Below are 25,000 nucleotides of genomic sequence, written 5' to 3' on the forward strand. Positions count from 1 at the left end.
TATCTTTAAATTAAAAGTAATAAATAAAGAAAATGCTACTATAAATACACACATAAATAAATAGATATATAATTCTTATAATAAATTAACTTGTACATCAATTACTTGAAAGGAAGATATAGTGAAATGCCCTAAATTACCTTGGCTTTTGCTAAAAAAGATATAAAGTTTATTTGATGTTCAAAAAATAATTAATGCCAGCAGGCTGAATGTAGAATATTCATTCTCATTCTATTAATTGACTATCTAAGAAGCACCGCTATTAATACCTGAGATACGATACAACACGACACTAATATAATGATGTAATTTAAAAAAAAATAAAGATACATATTTATGAATTTTTTATATTGATTTTCTCATTTGTAGTAAAGTGGATGAATGATGAATTATTGATATTATTCGGATACATTGTATAATTAAACTTCATCACATTCGTTGTAACTTTCATATTTCATAATTTGACGTCACAAATCTACATAAGCTTTGTGACATAATAAATTATCACCAATCACCTTGAAAAAAGAAAAAAAAAACACACACACACACACACACACACAAAACTAGCAATAAGGAGCATGAAAAATATCACTCCAAAAATAAATATTGACTTAGGAAAAGAGATACAGCAAGATATGTCGAGTCGTCTCAAAAAATGTAAAAAATGAATCCAAAAGTAAATTAATTAATGTAATTTTTGACAATTGTTGGACAAGTGTCAATATGTGTTGACCCTCCATTATGAAAAAAATATATGTGCTATACTTTCTTTGAGATTGATATCCAAATTGTGAAAGGATTAAAAAAAGAGGACAAAAAAAAAACACCATAACAAATACATGTGCAGTTTTTATGTATTATATTTTTCATAGGTCATCTTCTCATGGGTGTACTTTATATTAGCCAATATAGATTCGTATTCCAAAACCAACATGCAAACTTTTTTGGGGCATTAAAGCTTCTTTCACTCACCATTAAGGGATCAATTGTGTTGCTAAATAAACATGTAAGATCAAAGTGAAAGGCTAAGTGTCAAGGACAATTTTTTTTATCATGACAACGTTTGTTAGTATCACATTATGGTATAAGCTAACTAATAGAAAGAATATATGTGTTATCATAATTTAATATCAAGGGAAATTTTATATCCTTTTTTAAATATAAGAGAAAACTTGCATTTTTTTTTAATAAATATTAGGATCGAGGATTATGGAGGACTCAACATATTTGTTCAAGTAGATATCATACCACATAACATGAAGATTATACCTTGACATTCTCTCAAGACATAGGGAGTGGATCCCACCTATATGTATCCTACAAGTGGGATCTATCCTTGTACTTTCTTGGGAGATTATTGAGAGGTTGAGATAAATTGCAAAGCCTAGCAAGGGGGGGGGGGGGGGGGAAATAAAGTTTGGTTCTCCCATGAGGTCTTCTCATTCAGTGAAAACACACTAAACAGTGAGTATTGTATGGTAATCATGAAATTTGAAACCACAAGAATAACGGTAAACCTCATTTTAAGGTTTTGCCCCATAAAAAATGTCCAGATTCTTCATTCTATCGTTGTTTTAGAAGAAAGCATCGATTTGTTTTGCATTTGAAAACACAAATTTGGGTAGTTAAATTTAATAGATTTTATCAACTCAAATTTAAAATCTCTCTCAAAATGAAAAAATCAAATGGTCAGTGAGAGAGAGAGAGAGGGGGGGGGGGGTTGTTGCACTCAGCATCTTTCAAGATTTGCAGTAAGAAAATTGACAAAACAAAGAGCAATTATTGATAGAGTGAATCACACCTAACTAAACTCATCAAATCATTCCAAATCAAGGTCACTCATGAATTATTGGCATGAAGTCTATGAGATATGGCGAATGACCCACCCAATGGAATCAAACTGACTACCAAATCTACTATTATTGATGCATTGAAGAGTGCAATGTGGGTTTTAGGGCAATCCTTCTCAGAATTCCCATTGACAAATCTAAACAGAATCCATTTGGAACTAACCAGGCTAGCCTTCTTACGGCCCAACCTTTCTTACTTTCTTTCTTTCCTTCTTCTTAATCCGTGGCTAAAATAAACTTACTTTTGGTTTCTAGTTCCTACACTTTTTGGCGCACGAGTAGCTAGGAAGAATCAAATAATGCTTTGCCGACACCATGACCTTGGAGTTAATTTACTGAAGTTTCAATGACAATGAAATGATGTGAGGTATGATAAAAAGGTTTTTTACTGGTTCGCCGAATGGTGGTGGTCTCTTTTTTGTAGGTCAATCATTGAGAGTCAATCTTGGGCGATGGCCTCAGTTCCCAACTTTAACTTTTTTGCAATATTAAATGATAACCCTACGCCTGCACTGAGTTGACTTGGCCCAGATTGGCGTCCACTTTTTGGTGGCTTGAATTTACGTTCATGTGAATTAAAACAAAAAGAAGTATAAAATTACATGTATTTTTTTAAAAAAATACTCACAGATTTGTCGTCATGTAAATTTAAATAAACTAAAAAATACAGAATTATATTAATTACTTTTAGATCCAAAATCTAAAATTTTTGTTCCTAAACACTATTTTATTATAAACATAGATAAAGTTAAACCCATGAAAATAATCCGATAAGATTCTTACAGCAGTGTCAGGGTGGGTCGGATCGAGCCTCAGAGACTCATGCCCTATCGAATTCAACACAAGCCATTCCTTCTTAACACATTGGTTGCACAATTCTACCAGCAAATGGAAAACGCCAAATATTTTATTTTTTGCATGTTGGGGTGTTATGTTCTATTGCCATTCCCCAACCCTTTAAAAGAAAACTACCAAAAAATAAATTCAAGTTTGGGAAACCAAGAAAAAGAAAAGTAGAAGTGTACGAGGAAAAAATTCTGCTTTCTAGAATGTGAAAGGTATAAGTCTCTCGAACTGAATAAGCATCAAAAAATGGTACCAATGATCAATACGATCAAGTCAAATCTATGTCCTTTTCAACTACACTCCACCATTTGGGTCTGCCACGTGATTCCTAATTCCAGGCTTTATTGAAAAGCTCCCCATACTGTTCCTTCTGGCTTTAATACAAGCCACCTCAAATGGTCCCCCTCGGACTGTTCTTGGCCCTAGCTTCATGTGCACAAAAATGATGATAAATAATATATATATATATATATATCACAAATACAAACACCAGCACCACCACAGGGCGCGGATGTGCCGCTTGTCGCTTGCCAAACTATTACATAAAAAACACAGGCAGCACTGTAGATACCTCAAGGAAGTTCTGCCCTGATCAATGTTTAAATGTCGTGGAAAACGGAAAATAATAATATTTAAAGAGTATATATATATATATATATATATATATATATATATATATATATATAATCCACTGTTAAGTACACCCAAGGCTCTATGTATGATACAGGTGCATAAGAATTATAGACGAAAGATTTAAAACCATCTACGCAACAGATCAAACCGTGACCCTGTGATAAGCGATTGCGCTATCTAAGGACACCCTGTGGTCAGTGGTCAGCCACTGCGCTATCCGAAGACGGCCCATTGTCATCTGGTATTCTGGTTAAAATGGGGTCATGGTGCAATGTTCAGAGAGTTGAGTAAACGAGTACTTTTAACAGGAATTAAACCTTCCTATAAAAAAGGTTTATGGTACAAAATCCTGGTATTGCTAGGAGTTCTACTTTAAGATAGTAACTAAGAGCACACGCCACAGGAGAAGCAGATGAAGAAGAGGATGAGGCAGTAGAGTTCTTGATACATTGATGGTAAATAATATCATATTACAGCTCATCCTAAAAATCAACTGACAATATCACTGCCACCAGTATGCATATTCTAGCATAAAACTGCATTAGTTTTTCCATCTTTTACATATATCTCCTCCCAATCTAAGATTGCTACTATCCTCTTGATATAAAATAAACAAAAGAAAGAAAGAAAGAAAATTGCATCAATTTGATGCATGTAATGGATATCTTGGCTGAAAATCAGAATAAAAAAGCAGTAAATACCTACATTACAAAGAACACAGCTGTGTCAATGGGATGCTGATGGTAACTTCCAAAAACTTTTGGTTGCAACAAGAATTTTTTCCCTCCCATGTGATTCAGGTTCTTTTTCATGTATTGTCGCTGACCACCTTACAGCATGAGCTATGCGACCTACTTTGTCAATTACTTCAGGGGAATCTCGAATCACAACTGTTCCTTCCGGACGCAGCATTCGATCTATCTCAACCATTAAATCCACAAGGTTACATCTGCAAAAAAATACAGCACATTAATACTACTCACGCAACTTCTCAGACTAATTTAGGCATTTTAACCAAATTTTTGGCTGAACAAATATTTGATTAAACATTCCAGAACAATTTTTTAGGATAAAGGCAACACATTATACTGGATTAGTAGAAGTATGGTTGCCAATGGCCTTGAAGCCAAGTGCATCTGAACTGCTTCTCATCAATCCTCAAATTTTGAAGTTGGTAGTTCAAGCCACCAAGTATGACAGGTGCAGAGTGCAGAGAGACTACAAAACTGGGTGCTATTTCCCCTTTTTATCCAAAACCAAGAAAAGAATTACAGATAGACATAAATACTATTAGAAGAGCATAACCACTAAAAATTTTTCCATTGAAATCTATGCCACATACAGACTGGGGAATCTCATGACGAACGTGTTAAACAAAGACCACTCCTATGAAGTATAAATGCGAAAGGAAAGATCAAAAAGCCATGGCCCCAGGCTACATGAGAATGGCTACAACGATACCATCTTTCATTGTTCAGGTCACATCTTATCAGTGTATAAAATTAACATAACTAATTATGGGGTATTTTATCCTTTTCTAAATAGAAGGAAAAAATCGGTTCTACTATTTACATGGCAAAGAATTTATTTGTCTAGTGAAAAATCCAATTTCTACCATCACCAATACTCAGAACATCTAGCACCTAATATTTCTTTCCCAGGCATCTAATATCACAATCCCTTTTCTTTTTTTCTTTTTTTTCTAGGCAAAAGGGTTGGAGGCAACTTTTCATATATATGATCGTCAAAACCCCAACCACCCCAAGAACCAATGCATAGAAGAGATTGTACAGACAAGCCTGCAGAATATGGGCCTACCTTAGGAGCCCAATTTCATATATATGATCGTCAAAACCCCAACCACCCCAAGAACCAAAGAATAGAAGAGATTGTACAGACAAGCCTGCAGAATATGGGCCTACCTTAGGAGCCCAAGGCAGGCTCACAGGAGTCTTAAGAGGGCTAGCTAAGCGATGTAGGGGCAGCATCAAGGTTCTGCAGCCATGGAGAAATTAGGAGAGGGAGGGAAAGGGAGGAAAGAGGAGATAACAAGGGGAAAATCACATTCAATTCAATTCAAATTCATCAAGTGCCATAACATAACTTTCACATACCATTTATACGAAAGCCTCTTCATACGAAAATTACACAAAAACCCCTAAAACTAAATTATATTATAAACATACCCCTAGAATACACAAATACTACAAACAAGCCCCATACATAATAAACTACTAACTTAACTCAAAAATTCCTTAACCCTACTCTTCTTAATTATTCTCCAACAAGGATCTTCCCAATGCAAGTCATAGCCCGACCCCAGCTCAATCGATATACGGTTGTATCAACCAAGAGGTAAGAAATCAAAAGTGATGAGCTAAAACACTCATACCACAACCTATTCGTGAACTCATGATCTCCCATCCTGCACAAGAGTAATCATTTACTAAGCCACCAAAAATACTTGCATCTAGAATCAATCCTCAAATAACACTTGACAGGTACACAGTTGACAGCAAGGATTTACAGATCTAGACATCAACATGTCATCATCAAACCCCAAATAAAGGAATAGCAAACACAGAAAGAAGCATCTAACCTGAAGAATGCTTCCAAAAGAAGAAAAAAATAACTATAGCTCTTGTTGCTGCCAAAATTTGTCTGGAAGAATTTGCATCAATCATGACTTCGATGACCTGCCAAGAATGAAATAAAAACGGCTTGGGGGATCGGTAATGTACTCCTGGGGACCACTCTAATGCCTAAGTCAAGAAATTTGGAACGATTATGCAATTACAACAATAAAGGAGTGAGTGAGGATGAGATGAGATGTCTTACCTTCCTTAAGGGGTACTTTCTATAGACATTTGGAACACCTTCTTATTGATTTCCCTACTAATGGATCGCAGGGGTTACATTTTGGCTATGAATATATTATTAGGGAGTAAAAATTGGTGTGCTAACCCCTTTAATTAATGAATGTTACCTTCTTTCCATTGATTCCTTGATGTCTTTTCATTTTTGACCTACCATAAGTTAAATGCCAAATTTAATGTCGGTATCTCTTTTAGGTTATATCAGTTGTCTCCCTACTCTTGAGTCTTAAAAAGTTACCTTTTGGCTCAAGAGTATATTGCATTTACAACAATTCCTTTTATTATCACAATATTTGAATCAAAACATCATATGGGTATTTTTGAGCCTTATGAGCAATGTTCATCAGATAGGCCAATACTCTACCGAGCAGTGTCCGTTTCTTGTTACTCGATACTCATCAAATGGACCTATACTTTGCCCAACAATACCTGTCTTTTGCTACCTCATAAGCATTGCTCATCATATGGACATCTTTTAGCCTCATGAGCAATGTTCATCAAATAAGCCATTTTTTTTTTCTAAACAATGTCATCTCTTGTTACCTCATGAGTGGTGCTCATTAGATGAGCATTTTTGAGTCTCATGAGCGGCGGTGCTTATCAGATGGGCCAATACTCTGTTGAACACTACCTGTTTATTGTTACCCCATAAACAGTGTTCATCATATGGGTCTATATTTTGCCAAGCAATGCCCGTCCATTGCTGCCTCATGAGCAGTGTTCATTAGATGGACATTTTTAGGTCTCATGAGCGGTGATCATTAGGTAGGTCAATTTTTTGCTAAGCAATGCATGTTTCTTGTTTCATCATAAGCGATGCTCGCTAGATGGGGACTTATACTTTGCTAAGGAGTGTTTGTCTCTTGCTGCCTCATGAGTGATGCTCTTATCAAATAACATTTTTGGATCTTATGAGTGGTGCTCATCAAAATCAATTTTGTTTTTCACGAGCAATGTCCGTCTCTTGTTGCCTCATGAGCGGAGATTATCAGATGGACATTTTTGGACCTAATAAGCGGTGCCCATCAAATTGATTAATTTTTTGTCGAGTAGTGTTTGTCTCTTGTTGCCTCATGAACGGTACTCATCAAATAGGTCAATTTTTTTGCCCAACAGTTCCCGTCTACTGTTGCCTCATGATCGGTGCTCATCAAATGGACATTTTGAATTTACTGGGCAGAGGGATCTCCATTATTCCCTTGGTAAAAGGGGGATCAAAAGATCTAACTGAGGTTTCCACTATTAAGGGTTAGTTGCGAACTTCTTTCACCAGCTTTTCTAGTCGATCAATTTTCTTGAGTTTTTCTTCAAATTCCTAAGGTTGTTTCTCATTAATGCCGAAACTATTGGCTCCTTCTACTTTCTTTGTCTGATTTGAAATTTTCAAGGCTGCTTCATGTGGTACCATCGCCTTATCCTTAGGTGTTGTTTCTACTTGGATAGCCCCTGAGTCATGTTCCACAGGATCCTTTTTATATTGTAAGATCATGCAGCATGTCTTCCACCTTGAAGGCTAGAAATTGGTCTAAAGGCACAATTTGCACGCAAATTGTCTAGTGGTGGGGAGTGAACGGACCAGAGCAATTGATCCCCAACAACAAGCTCAAAATTGCATGATGCAACCGTGATTGAGTTTTAGAAAGAAATCCTTCCAAGTCTCTCACATACGACGCCAAACATTGCTACCAAAATTTGTCAAGAATGAAAGAAAAACAACTTAAAGAAGCCAAGGTGTGTTCCGAGGGACCACTCAGATGCCTAAGTCAGGGAATTTGGAAGAATCGTGTGATTGCAACAGTAAAGGTGTGAATAAGGATGAGATGAGAAGTCTTACCTTCTTTAGGGGATCCTTTTTATTGGCATTCGGATGCCTCCTTATTGATTTCCCTACTAGTGGATCGTAGGGGTTACATTTTGACTATGAATACGTTACTAGGGAATAAATATTGGTGTGTTGACCCCTTACTTTAATTAATGGACACACCTCATTTCCATTGATCCCTTGATGTCTTTTCATTTTTGGTCTTACATAAGTTCATGTCAAGTTTAATGTATAGGTCTCTTTCAGATTATATTTGCTCCTATTGCCCTTAATTTTCTAGTTGACAATTGAAAGTGTGTTGGAAGTAGTAGCATTAGTGTTTAAAAGCATTTCTGAGGCGCATATGCATTTTGAGGCTAAAACGCACTAAGTGTACTTCAAAATGCGGAAGTCCTAAAATGCATATGCCTTTTGGATTAGAGTACATGCCCCAGCTAAAAAAGCGTGTCATTCACCCCCTTTAAGAGAAGGCATATGCCTTTTGGATGAACCATTAACTTGCTTTAATAATATAAAAAAAATATATTAAAGAAACTACAAAATAGGGCAAAAATGCCCTTTTGTTCATGCTTCTATCAATGAAAATCGACTTTTAAAAACTCCCTCCCTTCAATGAGTACTCCATCTTTTTTATACAAAGCCACTATAAATCTTCTTCAGCAAGCTCCTCCAATGAGAAAACTCTCTCTCTCTCTCTCTCTCTCCCACAAGACAATTGGACTCTCTCTCTCTCTCTCTCTCTCACAAGACAATTGGGCTCTCTCTCTCTCTCTCTCTCTCACAAGACAATTGGGCTCTCTCTCTCTAGGGGTAATCAACTGTCAAAGAGGAAATTGCTGATTTATGGAAGGTAATCAACTAGGGTGGTGGGAAGGCAACCTTCACGAAAGGCTCTCTCTCTCTCTCTTTCTCTCTTAACAATCAACTACGGTGGTGGGAAGAAACCTGGCAAACTTCACAAAGGGCACATGACTGTAGGAGGCCCTCTCTCTGATTTATGGGAGGTAATCAACTGTAAAAGAGAAAATTACTAGATAGGCAATTTACTGCATGAGAAGGCAACCTTCACCAAGGGCACGTGACTGTAGGAGGCCATGGGGCCGTAGCATTGCAGTGCATGGGCAATGAAGACAATTTTGTTAACTTGTGTAGATTTTTTTTTCCTAAATTACTTTTTAGTTTAAAATTAAGACAGACAAATTTATAATTTATGTTAATAAATTTCAAATTATTTTTGGTATATATAATTTATTTTTGTATGTTTAAACAAAAATATTAAATTCTCAAAATGCTTATGCTTCAGTACCTCGAGGATTATGACCTGCCTCATTAGGAGTAAAATGCTCACCCCATGCCTGTGCCTTTTAAAACACTGAGTAGCATTAACCAATTATGACATAATATGCCAATAGGTGTAATATAATGTATTATACAACAATATATTAGTACGATACAGTATGCAGCATTCTGGGCCATTTGGCTGGAGATCATAACTTTCACAATTGCTGTCACCCTTTGCATATGCTTTAGGACAGGATTGTTTTTTCCGGCTTCATCACGAGCATGTTCATCCAGCTATTATAGCAGAATTTGCTTCTCCAATTCTCGGCAGGATTGGATAGCTTTGTCAGCTTGACCATATTGCCCTATCTTGTCTTTTTATTTTTTCTCCTTTTCATTCGTTTATTTTATTTATCTTAGGACATCTTATCCTCCTCTTCTTCGCACATCTCTCTTTTCTCAATAAATTCATTTTCCATGAAAAAAAATTGGAATATATGTTAAATTAAAATAAAAATTCCCTTTGCTGCCACTTCAACCATCACAGTCTATTCGAAGATAAGAACGAAAATTTCATGCAGCAAAATGCATCACCAAAATAGCAATATCTACTATTATATTACCAAAACCTTCTAAATATTGAATGAATTTCACTGTATATAATACTAAGAAGGTGAGAACGGGAGGAGGGTATCTCCATATAGCCACATTCCATAAGAAATCCTCGCAGATACTATGAAAATCTATGGATAATTTAAGTAAAAAGTAGGGAAGGAAGTCATTATAAATTAGATATACCTGCTCTTGCCAGAACCTGGATGTTTTATGAGTGATTCAATGCTAGCAACATGGATGAGGTCGTAAGTCCGTGGATATGTTGAGAAAGGCTCGCACCTATCAGAAGCAGTCATTCATATTAATGGAACAGTAAAACTTCCCACTAAATATCAACTACAACATCATGCATGAAGGCTGTAAGCCAATAAGTAGGGAACTGGGAAAAAGAATGGATTTAGTGTAATCAACTCATGATTTCATTCTTTTTGGTTCAAAACTATTCACACAGGAAAATCTTCACAACCCAATATGAAGTCCCCTTCACTTATGCACAGAGACCCCCAGGCCTGGTGAAAGGCAGTACTCAATCTAAGGTTTCTATTACCAAATTTTAAAAAATTACTAGAAAACACCATTCTAGGCAACAGCTCCAAGAGAACAAGAATGATGTCCACCATATGATTTCCATATGGGAAAACTAATTCCAATCCAAAAAAGAAGCTAGATTAGCACATTAGAAGACAAGGAAAAGACAGGCAAAGTCTAGGCAAACTTTGGATGATCAACCTTGTACTCGATCAATTCTGATTTGAAGCTTGTCACACTTAGTGCCAGTCCTATATTTTTGTAATGAACGGCCATTCTACATTTGTACGATATGCTAGTCACAGTTAGCTACTGATGCTGAAATTTCTTTTATGTTCCTTTGATAAAAAGAACAATGACTATGATGAAAAAATGAAAAATCATGCTAGCTTCGCATCTTCTTTCCAAGAATAAAGCATGGTTTGAAAGCTCACCAGTCATGGTAGACCCCAATAAGGCCTCTATCATAAATCACACCAAGAGTAGATGGCTTGCGAGCAGGAACAACATTCATCACCCACACAGGATCAGCTGAAAGCGCTGCAGCAAAACCCCCAAAAAATGCATTCATGTCCATTATATTGCGTACAGCTGGAGTGCCCAGCTTCAAATTCAACGATTTCTTATAGTATGTAACCCTCCTTGTCCACCGATGAGTATCAGCTTCAAAGACGTCAACCCCATTTTTCAGTAGTGTTGCCCTTGAAGGAGCTTTTGTTAGCCTGTCTGGCCACTTTGGAATTGTTCCAAGAGCTAGGTCTCCCTTCACAGATAATGTCCTACTCACACATTTCTTTAACTTGAAGTACCTGGAAAATAATTATGCTTAGATTATCCGTTCCCAACAAGTTTGTTGAAGATAAAATTTTGTCAAAAGTGATATTGTTAGACCAAATGCTAAAATATTCATTTTGTTGAATTTGAAAATATATAAGGTTTTTTTAATTAGAACTCACTAAGATCTAGAAATATAACGAATCAGAATGTATATTTATAATTAGAAAGGAAAAAAAATCCTATGATGGTCCTCTTCTTTGTACTTTTTTCTCCAATCTGTTCAAATAAAGTTTCCTTTTTCTATTAAAAAAACTTTTAAAAATCTATATTTACACTAGATCATAAAACGCACAATAGTACAAATGAGAAATTAAAAAAAAAAACAAACGCATCGTAAGGATAATAACCATGCATAATTTGGGTCATCTGATTCATCACACAATTCAAGTCCAAAATCATTTTGGTTGGGGAGGCATGAATCTCCAGTAGGCTTTTTCCAGATTACAGTGTTTCCATCCACAGCAATTAATTCATAACATAATGCCCTTGCCACAGCCTGGAGATCTGCCCATTCTTTGTCCTGTTTGGGCCATTGCACTGGGGGGCCAGATATAACCAAGTAACCCCCTGAGCGAAGTAGCCTATCCACTTCCATGAAATATGTTGCATCTGCAAAGAAAATTTCCTTAATTACATAAGTAGCAGAGGGCTATAAAACAATAGAAGTACAAAATCTGGGCATGTCATAGAAACTCACTGTAGGCTGTAAACGGGATCAAGCATCGAGAGCAGTGCACCAAGTCAAATGAGAATGCAGGAAATGGCAATCTGCGAGTGCCAAGCATTGCAACAAAAGCTGGTATCCCCCTTTCCAAGGCAAATTGTATCTGAGCTTTGTGTGAATCTCTTGGAGCAAAGGAAAGCGTTAAAATGCCATCTTCTAGTAGGTACCCACCAAAACTGGCAACCTGCAAGATCATTGAATTCTGTGATATTTCAAAAAGTTCAACCAATAGTAAGATTTCAAAGAGAGAAGAACACAGCCCATACCCCACATCCCATATCAAGAGCAGTTCTCAAAACCCCACCAGTTATGGGAATATACAGCCCAAGCTTCTCAATATATTGTACTGCTCCATCTGGGAACATAGTGCCACCACCAGGAAAAATAAAATATGGACCATCCTTTTTCATCCATCCCTGATGACCCTTCCTCTCAGCAATTTTGTTGTATGGCATGTTGCTGTGCCATATCTGCACATAAATAATAATATGAAAGAAATATAGTTAACTTATTACATTGATGTGAAGCAGCACCAAAAAAAAAATTTCCTCTACAAATATGAACCAGAACAAAAAGTCCAAGAAGAGAGTTCAAAGTCTGCTTGTCTGAATGTAATCAAGATGGTCTTTTAATTATGATAAGATTGAAGACAAAGCACACGTCATGAGTACAACAGGAAAAATATATATATATATATATATATATATATATATATATATATATATCCAGCAAACAACCTGCACTTGGCACAGTAGTTGGCTCATTCACACACAACCACAGGTCGATCAGCCTTGAGTTTCAAACTTGACTGCTTGAGGACCAAGCTTAGACAACAGTAAAATCAACTCAGTATAGTTCACAACTGTAATTGTGCATTGAAGCAGCATAAATCCTCAAGAAAGCCCACTCATCATATGACACCAATAAAGGTTTCACAAGAAATTGAATATGCTTGTAGTGTGAGCTGGAATCATTGATCGAGGGTGTCTATGTGGCACAAGCATTATCATTAATATGTGGTACAGGCATTGGGAGACGCACAACTATATTGTATATGTTCTAGCAACAAGCATTGGTATGTGATCTAACATTGAGTATGCATTTAGAGAGAGCTAAAGGTGTTAATTGATAGTGTCTGTTGCATGCACCAGGATCGGTATGGGGTGATCATGACATTGGCATGGCACAGGTTCTTTTGTCATGACAATTACTCTTTTCTTGATTAACTTTCCTTGGAACATATTCAGAATTTGAATTGGGATACCACTTGAAACATATTATTGTCTATGAAATGTCTAACATACACACACACATATAGAAAAATAGACGGATAAAAATTTACATGCTATTTTGTCAGGTATACATTTTCCACTTATATTTAGAGAAGAATACAGTAGGCTCTCCGCCATTATGGGGGTGTAATCGGTTCAGTTTGGTTCAGTTATGGGCCAAACCAAAAATCAAACCGAACCGAGCAGTTTTTAAACTTCCCGAAGCAAAACCGAAAACTGAACCGACTGTATTATCCCGCGGAGAACCATAGCAGTTCGGTTACGGTTTTTTCTGTTTTTAACCGATTTTTTAATTATTTAATTATTTTTCACAATTATCCCGTGAACCAATGGTTTGGTTTTTTTTTTTTTTTAAATCCTGCAGTTTGGTTTTCAGTTTCTAACTGAATTGAACCTCAGCCCAATACAAACCCATTACAACAATTGGGCCTTTATGGAGGGCCTTGGGAGCCAAATATGGGCCAGGCGCAATAAAGGAAGCCCTCAACCTATCAGCTAGCAGCTGGGTTGGGAGTTGGAAAGGAAGGGAAGGGAGGAACCTATATTTATAGGTGGGGGAGAGACTTCAAATCTCTACCACATCCAATGTGGGACAAGAATAGGTGGGGAGGCTGAGAGCATTGAGAGCTTTCACACTCTTGTTGTCCCACATTGAAAATTTGTGAGGGAGGGGAGTCTCACCAAGTTTATAAAAATAAATTATTTCTCTTTTTTTTTTTTGTTTCAGATTTCTATTTTGATAATTAAAATTAAATAAAAAATTAAGAATGTGAAGATACATTTATTTTATTCAAAATTGAACTGGAAAATTATTAGTTGAAGAATTTCTTTATATATATTATATATATATATATATATCAATTTTAGTTCAATATTATATTGTAGGGCAGTGCTAATGTATTTTGGTTTTTTGAAATTTTCTATTTTCAAAAACCGAAAGACCGAACTGGAACTTATTTTGGTTCAGTATTGGGTCGGTTTTCAGTTTCTCGGTAAATTTTGTACACCCCTACCCACATAACTCCATTTCAGCCTGAGAGCAGAAATTTTTTTTATGAGAAGCCAGATTTTTCCACTAGTAAAATCAAGTTTTTGAAGCCCCTGTTGATGCTAGGGTTCTAAAACCGCCCCTGTTGATTCTAGGGTTCTAAAACCTTGTATGTTATTCACCTTCACTTTTCATACATGTGTCAGCAATCTACTAAACAGTTTACTCATCCCCCTTCCCATCCCTTCTTTCCTTTTTCTTGTCTTACCTCTTTTCATCATCTTCTTCTTACTCCAGTTTGTTCTTCACAATGAAAAATATCAAATCAAACAGAAAATCTCCCATAAGAAAACAAAAAAAAAAAATTTGAACATATAAAAACAAGAAAACTGTCTTCTTCTTCTGTGGACAATCATTGTTTGTTTCTATAAAATATAGTTCTTTCAACTACCATGCCCTATAGTTTTCAAATTCAAATTTGAATTCCGAATGAAAATCCCAGTTTTGAAAATTGAGAATCAAAAATAGAAAATCAAGACGAATGAGAAGCTAAGGTACAAATTTTAAAGGACATGCATGCATATAAAACAATTGAACAAACACAATAAAGAAATGACATTTAATGAACTGATCATGCTGCCAATTGGAATGGCTCTTGCCTTTAGAAACATATAAATACAATTCTAGAGCACTAAGAAAGTTCGAATATTACAAAAAACAAAACATACAGACTATAAGATACGTGCATGTGATACATTGATAAAAATATAATATTAAATGATTAAAAGCACTAAGAAATTAAGAAAAGTTAATTAAAAATGAACTTTGTGGTGCACAAACAACAGTTAAATAGTCATTACTCTAATAATTCAAAAGCAATAAAAAACTAAGAATTAAAAAATAATAAAAAACTAACACTTCAAATTGAGAAGTCTCCCAAACTTCAAACCCAACTCCAGCAGACCAGAAAGTGCCATTAGAGAGTCCCAACTTCAGTGGCAGAACAAGAGAAAACCCAAGATTTGGGGAGGCAAAGCACACAGAACTAGTTTTTCTCACAACTCTTCAACCAAAGGCCAAGAGTCATGTTCTCTACTTCTTTTGGAGACAGAATGCTGTAATATAGAAGCGAAACCTAATGTGGGAGAAAAAAGCATCCAAAGGGTATTTTATGGGGTTTTTAAAACAATTAGGGCGGGCCAATGGGAATCAATTGAACTTATATCAATTTAACAGATTCACAGAGCAGTTCAGGGATATGTTTCAGTAAAATTCTTGATTCTCCTACAAGGTTTCTCTCATTTTGAGGCTGAATCAATTTGAATCACAAATAATATAATTCTAACAACTATGCCACACCCTATTTAAAAATATGCCATCTTCAGTTTCAAAATTCTTAAAAGACTTTTTAGAAACTGTTAAATAATCTTTAACAGTCTTTCATTTGGTCCTATAAACAGTATTTGGAGGAAATTCTATTCAAGATATTCTGCACATTAACACCAGATTTCATGCATAAATTCATTTGCCGTGATTTTTCTAAACTACTGCTATTAATTGTTCTGTCTTCATCTTTTCGCATTTTGTGTGTTTACAGCAATCTCAAGTATTTCTCATTCTTCAAAATCTCACTCGTCTATGCGACTCAACAGTCATGCAGCTTGGATTCTTATGCAGAAACCCAAGCGAACTGTTGAAACAAATACCAAATCAAACCAAGGAGCAATCTGACAAGCTCAAATAGGCTTATGAATGCTCCAGTTTGGCAATTCAGCAGAAAGCAAGATTGAACCAGGCAAAGCTTTAGTGAACTACAAGCAAGACAGATCCAGCATACTTGTGTAGCTTGAGCAGCCCAGTACATCAAAGGGACTTATTTACACTGATGCTCTCACATTTTCTTTTTTAGATAAAACAATAAGATCAATTAAATGAGAGAAAGATTTGCTATCTGAAAAATTTGAGAGAGAACATAGAGAACAATGAGTTATCCAGAAGACAATAAAATTTACATGTGAATAGCACCTCTATATCTTTGCACATCATTCAAGAAAATACCCCTACAAGAACCAGAAGCTAGTGCCCCCACAGGAGAGGGCAAACAACCTTATCCCAAAATATATGTCCAAACCTAAATACTAGTGCTCTTATGTTATCAATCACTGGGGTTTTAATTTGGATATGGCCAAACAAGGTCTAATGTTGGGTTTAAGCCTTAATCCAGCAAAATGCAAACTTAACCTACATGCAGTGTATGAATATTTACAAATAAAACATGCAAAGTTTATATGTACTTACTTGAAAATTTAATAGGTTTTGGTCATAAATATTTAGAATCTTAAAGTTCAAAGAGATTATATAGCAATTACTAACATTGTTAGAAAAATTGTAATGCTAATTAAGATTTAATTGACTTAGATGTTCTTTGTCATTATAATGACATACAACTGAATTTGGTTTTTTTTTTTTTTTAAGCTTTTTTCCCAAGGTGGGCAGGGTTGGTTTATGGGGCAGTGGTTGTTGCAAAATGTCTCATGCTTTGATCAGTGTGAAAGAAGCATCAAGGGAAACACATGCATACACATATGTTTGGCAGTGATGATTAACCAGGTCAGTACTACCAAACATGAGGATGGTCTGAGTGCCAATGGAGTTCGGGCAGCCTCATCAATCTTAAATGGCTGTTTTGTGCAGGTTATCCCAAATGCCCTCTAGGAATAACTTTCCTATGCATGTCATACTCAAAAATAGGATTACCACCTTAATTGAATATTTTCTTTGGTTTGCCCATCAAGATTTTTGGGAATATAAGATTGAACAGTTAGCCATGCATGTTACGATGTTTTTCAACTAGATTACTAAAATATCCATCAATATGCAATGATAATAATATAAGTCAATTCTTGAAACAATTTATCTACTACGAAGGCTAACGGAGAAGTTCAGGCAAAAGAAAAGAGACTTGCATATGATTTTTATTGACTTAGAGAAAGTTTATGTAAGGGTACCTAGGGGAAGTTCTATGGTGGGCTTTACTAAAGAAGGGAGTTTGCAGCAGATATACTGATGTCAATAAGGAAATGTATGACACAGTAACAAGTAGCATTAGCACTGCAAGAGGAGAATCTAAAGAATTTCCACTCACGATAGGAGTACATCAAGGTTCTACTTTGAGCCCCCTATCTATTTGTTTTAGTGATTAATGAATTCACTGAGAATATCCAAAACGATATCCCATGGCGTATGTTGTTTGTAAATGATATTGTATTAACAATATTGATGAGGGTAAGAGCAAGGTAGAATCTATGTTAAAACTTTGGAGAGTCTAGAGGTTTTAGAATAAGTAGAAAGGGCAAAATATATGAAATGCAATTTCAGCCTTGCAAGGAGGAATATTGAAGATAAGATTAAACTTGATCATGAAGAAATCAACAACACTAGTAGATTTTGACATCTGGGGTCTATTATGCAAGCAGAAGGGGTAATTGGAGAAGATGTAGTTTATAGAGATAAAGCGGGTTGGGTAATGGAGGAGTGTTTCAGGTGTGTAATGCAATCATAGGATACCATTAAAATTAAAAAGAAAGTTCTATAACACGGCTATAAAACCAGTCATGCTTTATGAATTAGAAAGTTAAGCAACTAAGAAACAACATATTCAAAAGTAAATGTGGCCAAAATGCCAATGCTAAGGTGGATGAGTAGTATAATATTAAAAAATAAATTAAGGAACAAACATATTTGCAATAAGTTAGGCGTAGCACCAGTTGAGAGTAAGGAAAGGAATGGTTTGGGCATTTGACCAAGTGGTGCACCGGTGAGAAAGGAGCAAGCTAATTATTATTGATGGCACTAGAAGAGAAAGGAGGTAAACCTAAAATAACTTCGAATGAAGTAATGAGAAAGGATCTTACAGCTCTTACGTTGGTTGAAGAAAATACCCTCAATCATCTGAATTAGCGAAAAAAAAATTCATATAGCCGACCCCACTAAATGGAACTTAAAGCTTGTTTTTGTTGTTTGTTTTTGCAATAATAATAATAATTTTTATCAAAATAATAATATCAATAATAATATTTTTAAAGAAGATGATGAGTTGATGACGATGATACTCCTACCATTAGTAGCAGTGGTGGCAATAACCATGATAACAATGTTAGAACTTATTTAGTATTGTTGTTGTTTTCTATTTTCTATTTCTACTTCTACACAATAAAGAAACAACTTATAAATATGTGTTTGTTTATGTCGTCAGTTTTTTGTTTCCGTTGTCAATTTTCAGCTATATGCAAAAAAATTGAAAACCAAATTTTATAGTTTTCAATTGTTTGGGCAACTAGAAATTTTAATATCTAAAATACTTTTTTTTATTAAATCATTCATATTATACACTTAAATTAAAAATAAAATTAAATGATAACATGACTTTAAATATAATTAAAATAAAAATATACATAAATTTTAAAAATAATAATAAATCCAATTACAAAATATTTTTATTATTTTTCAAATGTCACATAAAATAAATTCTTTATTGAAAAGTATAATTTGAAAGCATAACAATTAAGTAAATAATTATAATAATTTTTTTATTTTTATTATAGTATTTTTAATGTGTATTATCTTGCAAATTTATTACTTTAATCATATTTTTATAATAATATTATTTGATTTAAAGACAAAAATGAGTACTTTTTTATTAAGTTTTTAATTTGTTTTAGTTTTATAAATATTAACCAAACAGGTTGCTAGTTTCTGGTTCTTAGTTTATGTTTCTAGTTTCTCAGTTTCTGGTTTTCATTTTTCGTAATTTTTGAAAGTGATACCAAACAAAATGTTAATAACAATGAGACAAATAATAATTAATTTAATAGAAATTTTTAATAATAGTTATTAATAGAAAATAATATTAATCATAGTGCCAAATTTTCAAAAACCAATAATAATAATAATAATAATAGTGAATAAGAAAGGAAAATTCCATTCTAAAGCAATGAATGACGGAGATATTTTATCCTATTAATTTGGATTTCGATGAGAATCCAACATTACCGAAGGCAAAGGTGGGTGTTGCATATCCATATTTTAGGGGTATCTTGCAACCTTAGGAATTTAATATATATGCCCATAAAATAACCATGAGTTTTTACAAAATCTTTCAAGATCACCCAAGCCAAATGCGAGTTTTTTTTTACTGAAGTGGGTTTTTGAAAATTCAAATTGCCAAAGTCGGGAATTTTTTAAACTAACTACAATTGTAGGCCATTTCTCATATTGAAGATGGACAGCTGTGGGTCCCACCATCCAGATCTCTTCCTTGCTGGTTCTTCTCCTTGGCTTGGTGTTCTTCTCCAGGCCTGCCATCTTCTCTGCCTGAGATGAGGTCTTCACTCCAACCTTATCCTCTAAAATTTTCAAAGCCCCATTAACAAGAAGGGCTATGGCTTCAAGCCCACCTCATTAAAGGACTGATCCAAATCTCTAAAATTTTGGGTAGTGCAAATAAAAGGGCAGCTGGTAATGTTCACATCTAGGATAGTAGTAGGGTTTATTGGGATTGATGATTGTAAGTCCAAGTAAGAAGGGTGCACGAAAAGCCCATCAAATTTCTTGTTCCTTCACAACACTGCCTAAGTTTGCCTTGTAGACCTCGCCAAATATGTCAATTTGGTTGCTTTGTCTATGAAACTTGTGGCCACCAGCGCTGTTAGCAAATCAGATGGAGGAAGGAAGGATCACAGAGAGGGAGTAGACCAGCGCACCCATGAACTTGATGCTGACGAGTAGGGGTGACAAAATGGGTTAATGGGCAGGGTTCGGGCGGGTTATAAACGGGTCGAGATTAAACAGGTCTAGGTTCGGGTTGAGCTGTTTATTGACGGGTAACTACTATGTAAACCCAAACCCGCCCGTTTAATAAACAGGTCATAAACGGGTCACCCGTTTAAAAAAATATAATTTATTTATGTTACTCTCTAAACACATAGACAAATACTCAACCCCACTAACCGAACTCTAACACACACTATTCCTCAAACTGCACTCTCCAGCTGGAAACACCAAGCTCATTATCTTCTGGGTCTTACTCATCTCCTTAAACAAACTGAAGTTGTGGACTTTCCAAGTGAACTTCCCGCTCAAAACATCCGAAACCGAACTCCCAGCAACCAACGACGAAATTGACGACACAGATTGCACTTCATTGTTATCGCGCACAAAATTGACAGATTCATTCAAAATAAGTGTATCAGCAGTGATGAAAATGCAATCATTGTTAAATAAATATCCGGCCATAGAATCAAAGATTGATGAAGAAGGGGTGAACTCGCACCAACTGTGTGATTTCTTTTTCGTCGAGAACTGGTGCGACGAATTGCGATTAACAAACTTCGCTTCGTCGGTGTCGTTCACAATGGCGAGGCGATAGCTGGCAAAGCAGTCCCACCTAGATGACGACGTGCTGCGAGAATCCAGTATTTGGAGGTAGATGGAGAGGTAACATGCAAAGCCGGCGAGCCTCCGACTTCAAAGTACTTGCTCCGCAAAGCCCTAGCCTTAACCTTAGGGAAATTGAAGACCGTCCACTTGCAGATGGCGGAGAAGTTGCCGCAGCGCTCGACAGTGATCGATTCATGGCCGCCGGCATCACGAGAACCCACCGTCAGATCTTCAACGGCGGTGATTGACATGGACGGCGACGATGAGGAGGAAGGGACTGAGATGGAAGGCTACGATGGCCATATGGAACTTGGAAGATGGCGTGCTGCAGTCGGTTAGGACCTTAGGGTTAGGTTTCAAATGTTTCAATGTTTCACTATGTATATATATAGGAAGATAAACGAGTCACCCAACGGGTACCCGACCCAAGCCCGCCTAACCCATTTAATAAACAAGTCGGGTCCGAGTTGACCCATTTACAGCCTATATTAAACTCAAACTCGATTTAAATGGGTAGATCACGGGTCACCCGTCGGGTTCGACCCGTTTTGTCACCCCTACTGACGAGGATTGTCAACCTTGCCAGGGTACCGGCACATCTAATTGACATCTTCTTCCTCTTCCTCTTCCTCATCGTCAAATTTGCTCAGCACATTCACTCATTGAATTCATTCCCGGGCAACATGCGAGGAGATGAAGAGATGAAGACAACGAAGATGAAGGGGCAAGGCCTTTGAGGCCATCGATGTAAACGCTTCCATTTTTCAATCTTCTTGTCATGTGCTGCCAGTGCTGCTGGTGCACTCTCCATGGGAGAGGAAAAGGAGAGGATAGAATGCAGTAGAGACCTTGTTTCAAATGGAGAAGATAGCAAGCTAGGAGAAAGAACACAAAAAACCAAGGAGATCTAGCAAGGAGGAGACCCAGATGGTGGGATTCACAACTGTCCACATCTTCAGGATGTGAATTGGCCTACATTGGTACTTGGTAATTAGCTTAAAAAGTCTCCCACTTTGGTCATTTGAATTTCAAAAACCCAATTTTGGTATTAAAAAGAAATCATCAAATGCCCACAAAGGACTAGGTCATTGACGTCCAACCAACGCCAATCTAATAAAATTGCAATCCTATCAATGACTCTCACTCGGGGCTTTAAATGAAAAGGAATTCATGCTTTTTAAAACCTTCGTTTCATGCTTTTCAAAACCTTGGTTTCAAAAAAATACAACTCAATGGTTCCACTTACCACAAATTACTTCAAAAATGTTCTAGGCATGACAAATGTTCAGCAAAGATGCAGCACAAGCTGCCCTTACAATTTACAAATATATCTCACCAAACAATTTTAAATATAATTACGCTGAAAAATAAAGTTATAAGCTTTTACCATCAACTTTGTAGTTTGTAGCACAAACAAGTCTTAAAATATGAGAGAAGAGAGAGAGAGAGAGAGAGAGAGAGAGAGAGCATTCTAGTGCTGATAAGCACTTCCTACATATGCACAAGACAAAGGCTACAAATTTTGTTAAAAAATAATTATCTCATCAAAAACCAAAAGGGAGTTTATTTAGACATTTCATAAAAATGTAGGGCATTTGAGAATTCTCCACTTGAAGAAAACAAACAATGCAGTAACTGCAATGTTATGACCAGCCAAATCATTCAGATCTCAATACTTAAAGATCCGCCATAGGCCCTCAATGATGGAACTGAAACTAAGGCTAAGAGATGGACTCAAAAACTGCACCATGTAAGCAAACTGCATCAATGCTGATGGTAGATCTAACTGCTAAACCCATATTTGCATAGAGATGGTATAGAGTAACAAAATAGATCTAACAACGTCGGTTATTGGTCAAGGATTTGAATACCATACCGACTTACTTGGAGGAGAGTGGAAATTAAGGAAAGGCCCCTCCCTCCCAATTTCTAGATACATAGATCACAGAGAAAAAACAAAAAACAAAAAAAAATGCATGTACCAGCCACATCATCGAAAAATGATATATTAGTTAATACCAAGTAACATTAAAAATGAGAGATTATGTTTTGTGATACACAATATGAGGTCCACATAGCTTGATATACAATAAATGCATACTCCTAATCAAGAAAATGTTAAACTGGATCGTACAAAACTGAGTCGTATGAGATTCCAGGGACCGCAGGTTCATAAACTTCAGGAAAATTTTTATGGGTGTTTGTAAATTATTGAAAATTTCTAAAATGAAAGGATTTTAAACATCAATTTTTACAAAATCCAGGATTATAAAAATCTATTAGGAATTTATACATTATGTTTACCTAATAATGATAAAAGGCATTTTTTTTTTTTTTTAAAAAAGTTGGTGGAAACAGACAAGCTAAGTTGGTCAAACCCAATTTTGAATGTGCAACACAGTGACGCCAACGGGTGCGGTTGGACTTGGTGGAGATAGGGAAGGATATGCCACAGGGGATCTCTAAAATCACACCAATTCTGGTGTTCTTTAGGGAGGTAATTTAGATTAGCATAATTACCTTTTAAAAATCCTCAAGATTTCTAAATCCTTTCTTGAGGTTTTCCAAACAAATAATTTCACTAAAAAGTATTCTTCATACTTTTTTTTTACAAATATATACTTTCTTGAAATACCCTACCCAAATGGGACCTCAGAGGAAATTCCTATAAATGAAAGATTGGAACACCACGTTTCAAAATTTCTATTATCTGGTGAATGTAGCACACCTTTGTTCCATACAGCTGATGACTTTCTAATTCCTAGGCATTTGTGCATGCATGATCTAGAAAGCAACTCAAAAAATGTACTGATTTTAGCTCTTCAAGCTCAAAAAGTTGATTCCAAATCTCCAACTACGTATATCTCAACTCCCAATTCTTTCATAACGCAGCAAATTTGTATCATACAACTAAACTCAGCCACCTTGACAATGCTTCTGAATAAAAAACCAAATCATCTTCAAATAAATTAGGATGCAGAATCATTTATGCGCATGCAAAGTCCAAAGAGTACTCAAAATGACAGACGAACTCCCACTGCCCTCAAACACTACCTCGTCTTACAACTTCTAACATATCGACCATGAAACAAGTTAAATTGTATTCAATAATGAGCCAGAAATGCAAGAATGCGATAAAGACCCACCTTGAGCAAGCTCTCTGGCCACTGCACTGGAATCTGGTACCCATCAGGCGGAGGAATCAAACACAGCGGCGTCTCCTCCGGCAACGGACAATGCCGCTCCCGGTAGAAATTCATCTCTCTGCTGAGCTGGCTGTTGCGCCTCGGATCCTCACACGGCATGTGATCCGTCGCCTCGGCGGAGCATGCCTCGATCGTCTGCTGGTGTCCCGCCTCCACCACCGCCACAAGGCGCTGGCGCTGGCGCGGATCCGCCGTGGACAGAAGCAGCGCCTGGCGGCCCGAGGCGGCGAGCGAGTCACCTAGCGGCGTGAACACCAGGAGGAAGAAGACAAACACGGCCCCAAAGAAGGCCGCCGACACGAGGTCCAGGAGCCGCCATTGCCGGGCGTTGCGCTTGGACGAGGGAAGATTGAGGTGCCCCATTTGCACAGATTCGACTCGGCGTCGGATCAGATCCGGATTTGAGGTTCTGATCAGAATCAAAATTTACCAAATTCCTAGGGTTTTGGGTCGTTCAATTCAAGGGATCTTGTGAAAAGAGCACAGTGAAACTGGAGCTCGAGGGTTTTTTGAGAGAGAGAGAGAGAGAGAGAGAGAGGATTTGCGGATCAGAGGGTGGGTCGTGCACTGCACCAGCAAGTGAAGCGCAGAAGTGGCAAACTAGAGGTGGAGCTTAGGGAAGAGTGGCATTTGGAAGTGGCTGCCTTTCCCCTACAATGCAGACTCTTTCCCAAAATATTAAAAAACAAAACAGCAGAGATGTAAACCCCAGAGAGAGAGAGGGAGAGAGAGAGAGAGAGAGAGGGACAGAGGGAGAGGGAGAGAGAGATGAGAAGTACAGTTCTATTTTAGAGTTTCTTTATAATCTATGCTTTTATATGTATGAATATTATGTAAATTGTTTTACAGATAAAATATTCTTATTTTTTAATAAAAATTTTAATAAAATATTCTTATTTTTTAATAAAAATTTTAATTTTTAAATTATAATTATTAATTAATTTGCAGGTATAAATATTTTCACTTTTAAAATAAATTTTTTTATACCATCAACTTTCTTAAAAAAGAAATAAATTTATTTTCGAGACTATATATATATATATATATATATGTATAGACATTAT

General features: G+C 36.2%; 1 protein-coding gene across 1 annotated transcript; it reads right to left on the bottom strand.

Annotated features, from left to right (window-relative positions):
• Positions 1 to 3,754: 3,754 nt before the first annotated feature.
• LOC131165354 (probable pectin methyltransferase QUA3) lies at positions 3,755 to 24,726 on the bottom strand. The gene is made up of 7 exons (XM_058123068.1): positions 23,877 to 24,726; positions 12,279 to 12,482; positions 11,986 to 12,196; positions 11,636 to 11,897; positions 10,886 to 11,260; positions 10,107 to 10,202; positions 3,755 to 4,278 (listed from the first exon to the last, which is right to left on the bottom strand). The coding sequence occupies exons 1-7, from the start codon at positions 24,297 to 24,299 to the stop codon at positions 4,056 to 4,058; spliced, it is 1,794 nt and encodes a 597-aa protein (XP_057979051.1). The 5' UTR covers positions 24,300 to 24,726; the 3' UTR covers positions 3,755 to 4,055.
• Between the last annotated feature and the right edge of the window lie 274 nt (positions 24,727 to 25,000).

The sequence above is a fragment of the Malania oleifera genome, chromosome 10 (genome assembly GCF_029873635.1).
Source record: "Malania oleifera isolate guangnan ecotype guangnan chromosome 10, ASM2987363v1, whole genome shotgun sequence".
NCBI classification, from domain to species: Eukaryota; Viridiplantae; Streptophyta; class Magnoliopsida; order Santalales; family Ximeniaceae; genus Malania; species Malania oleifera.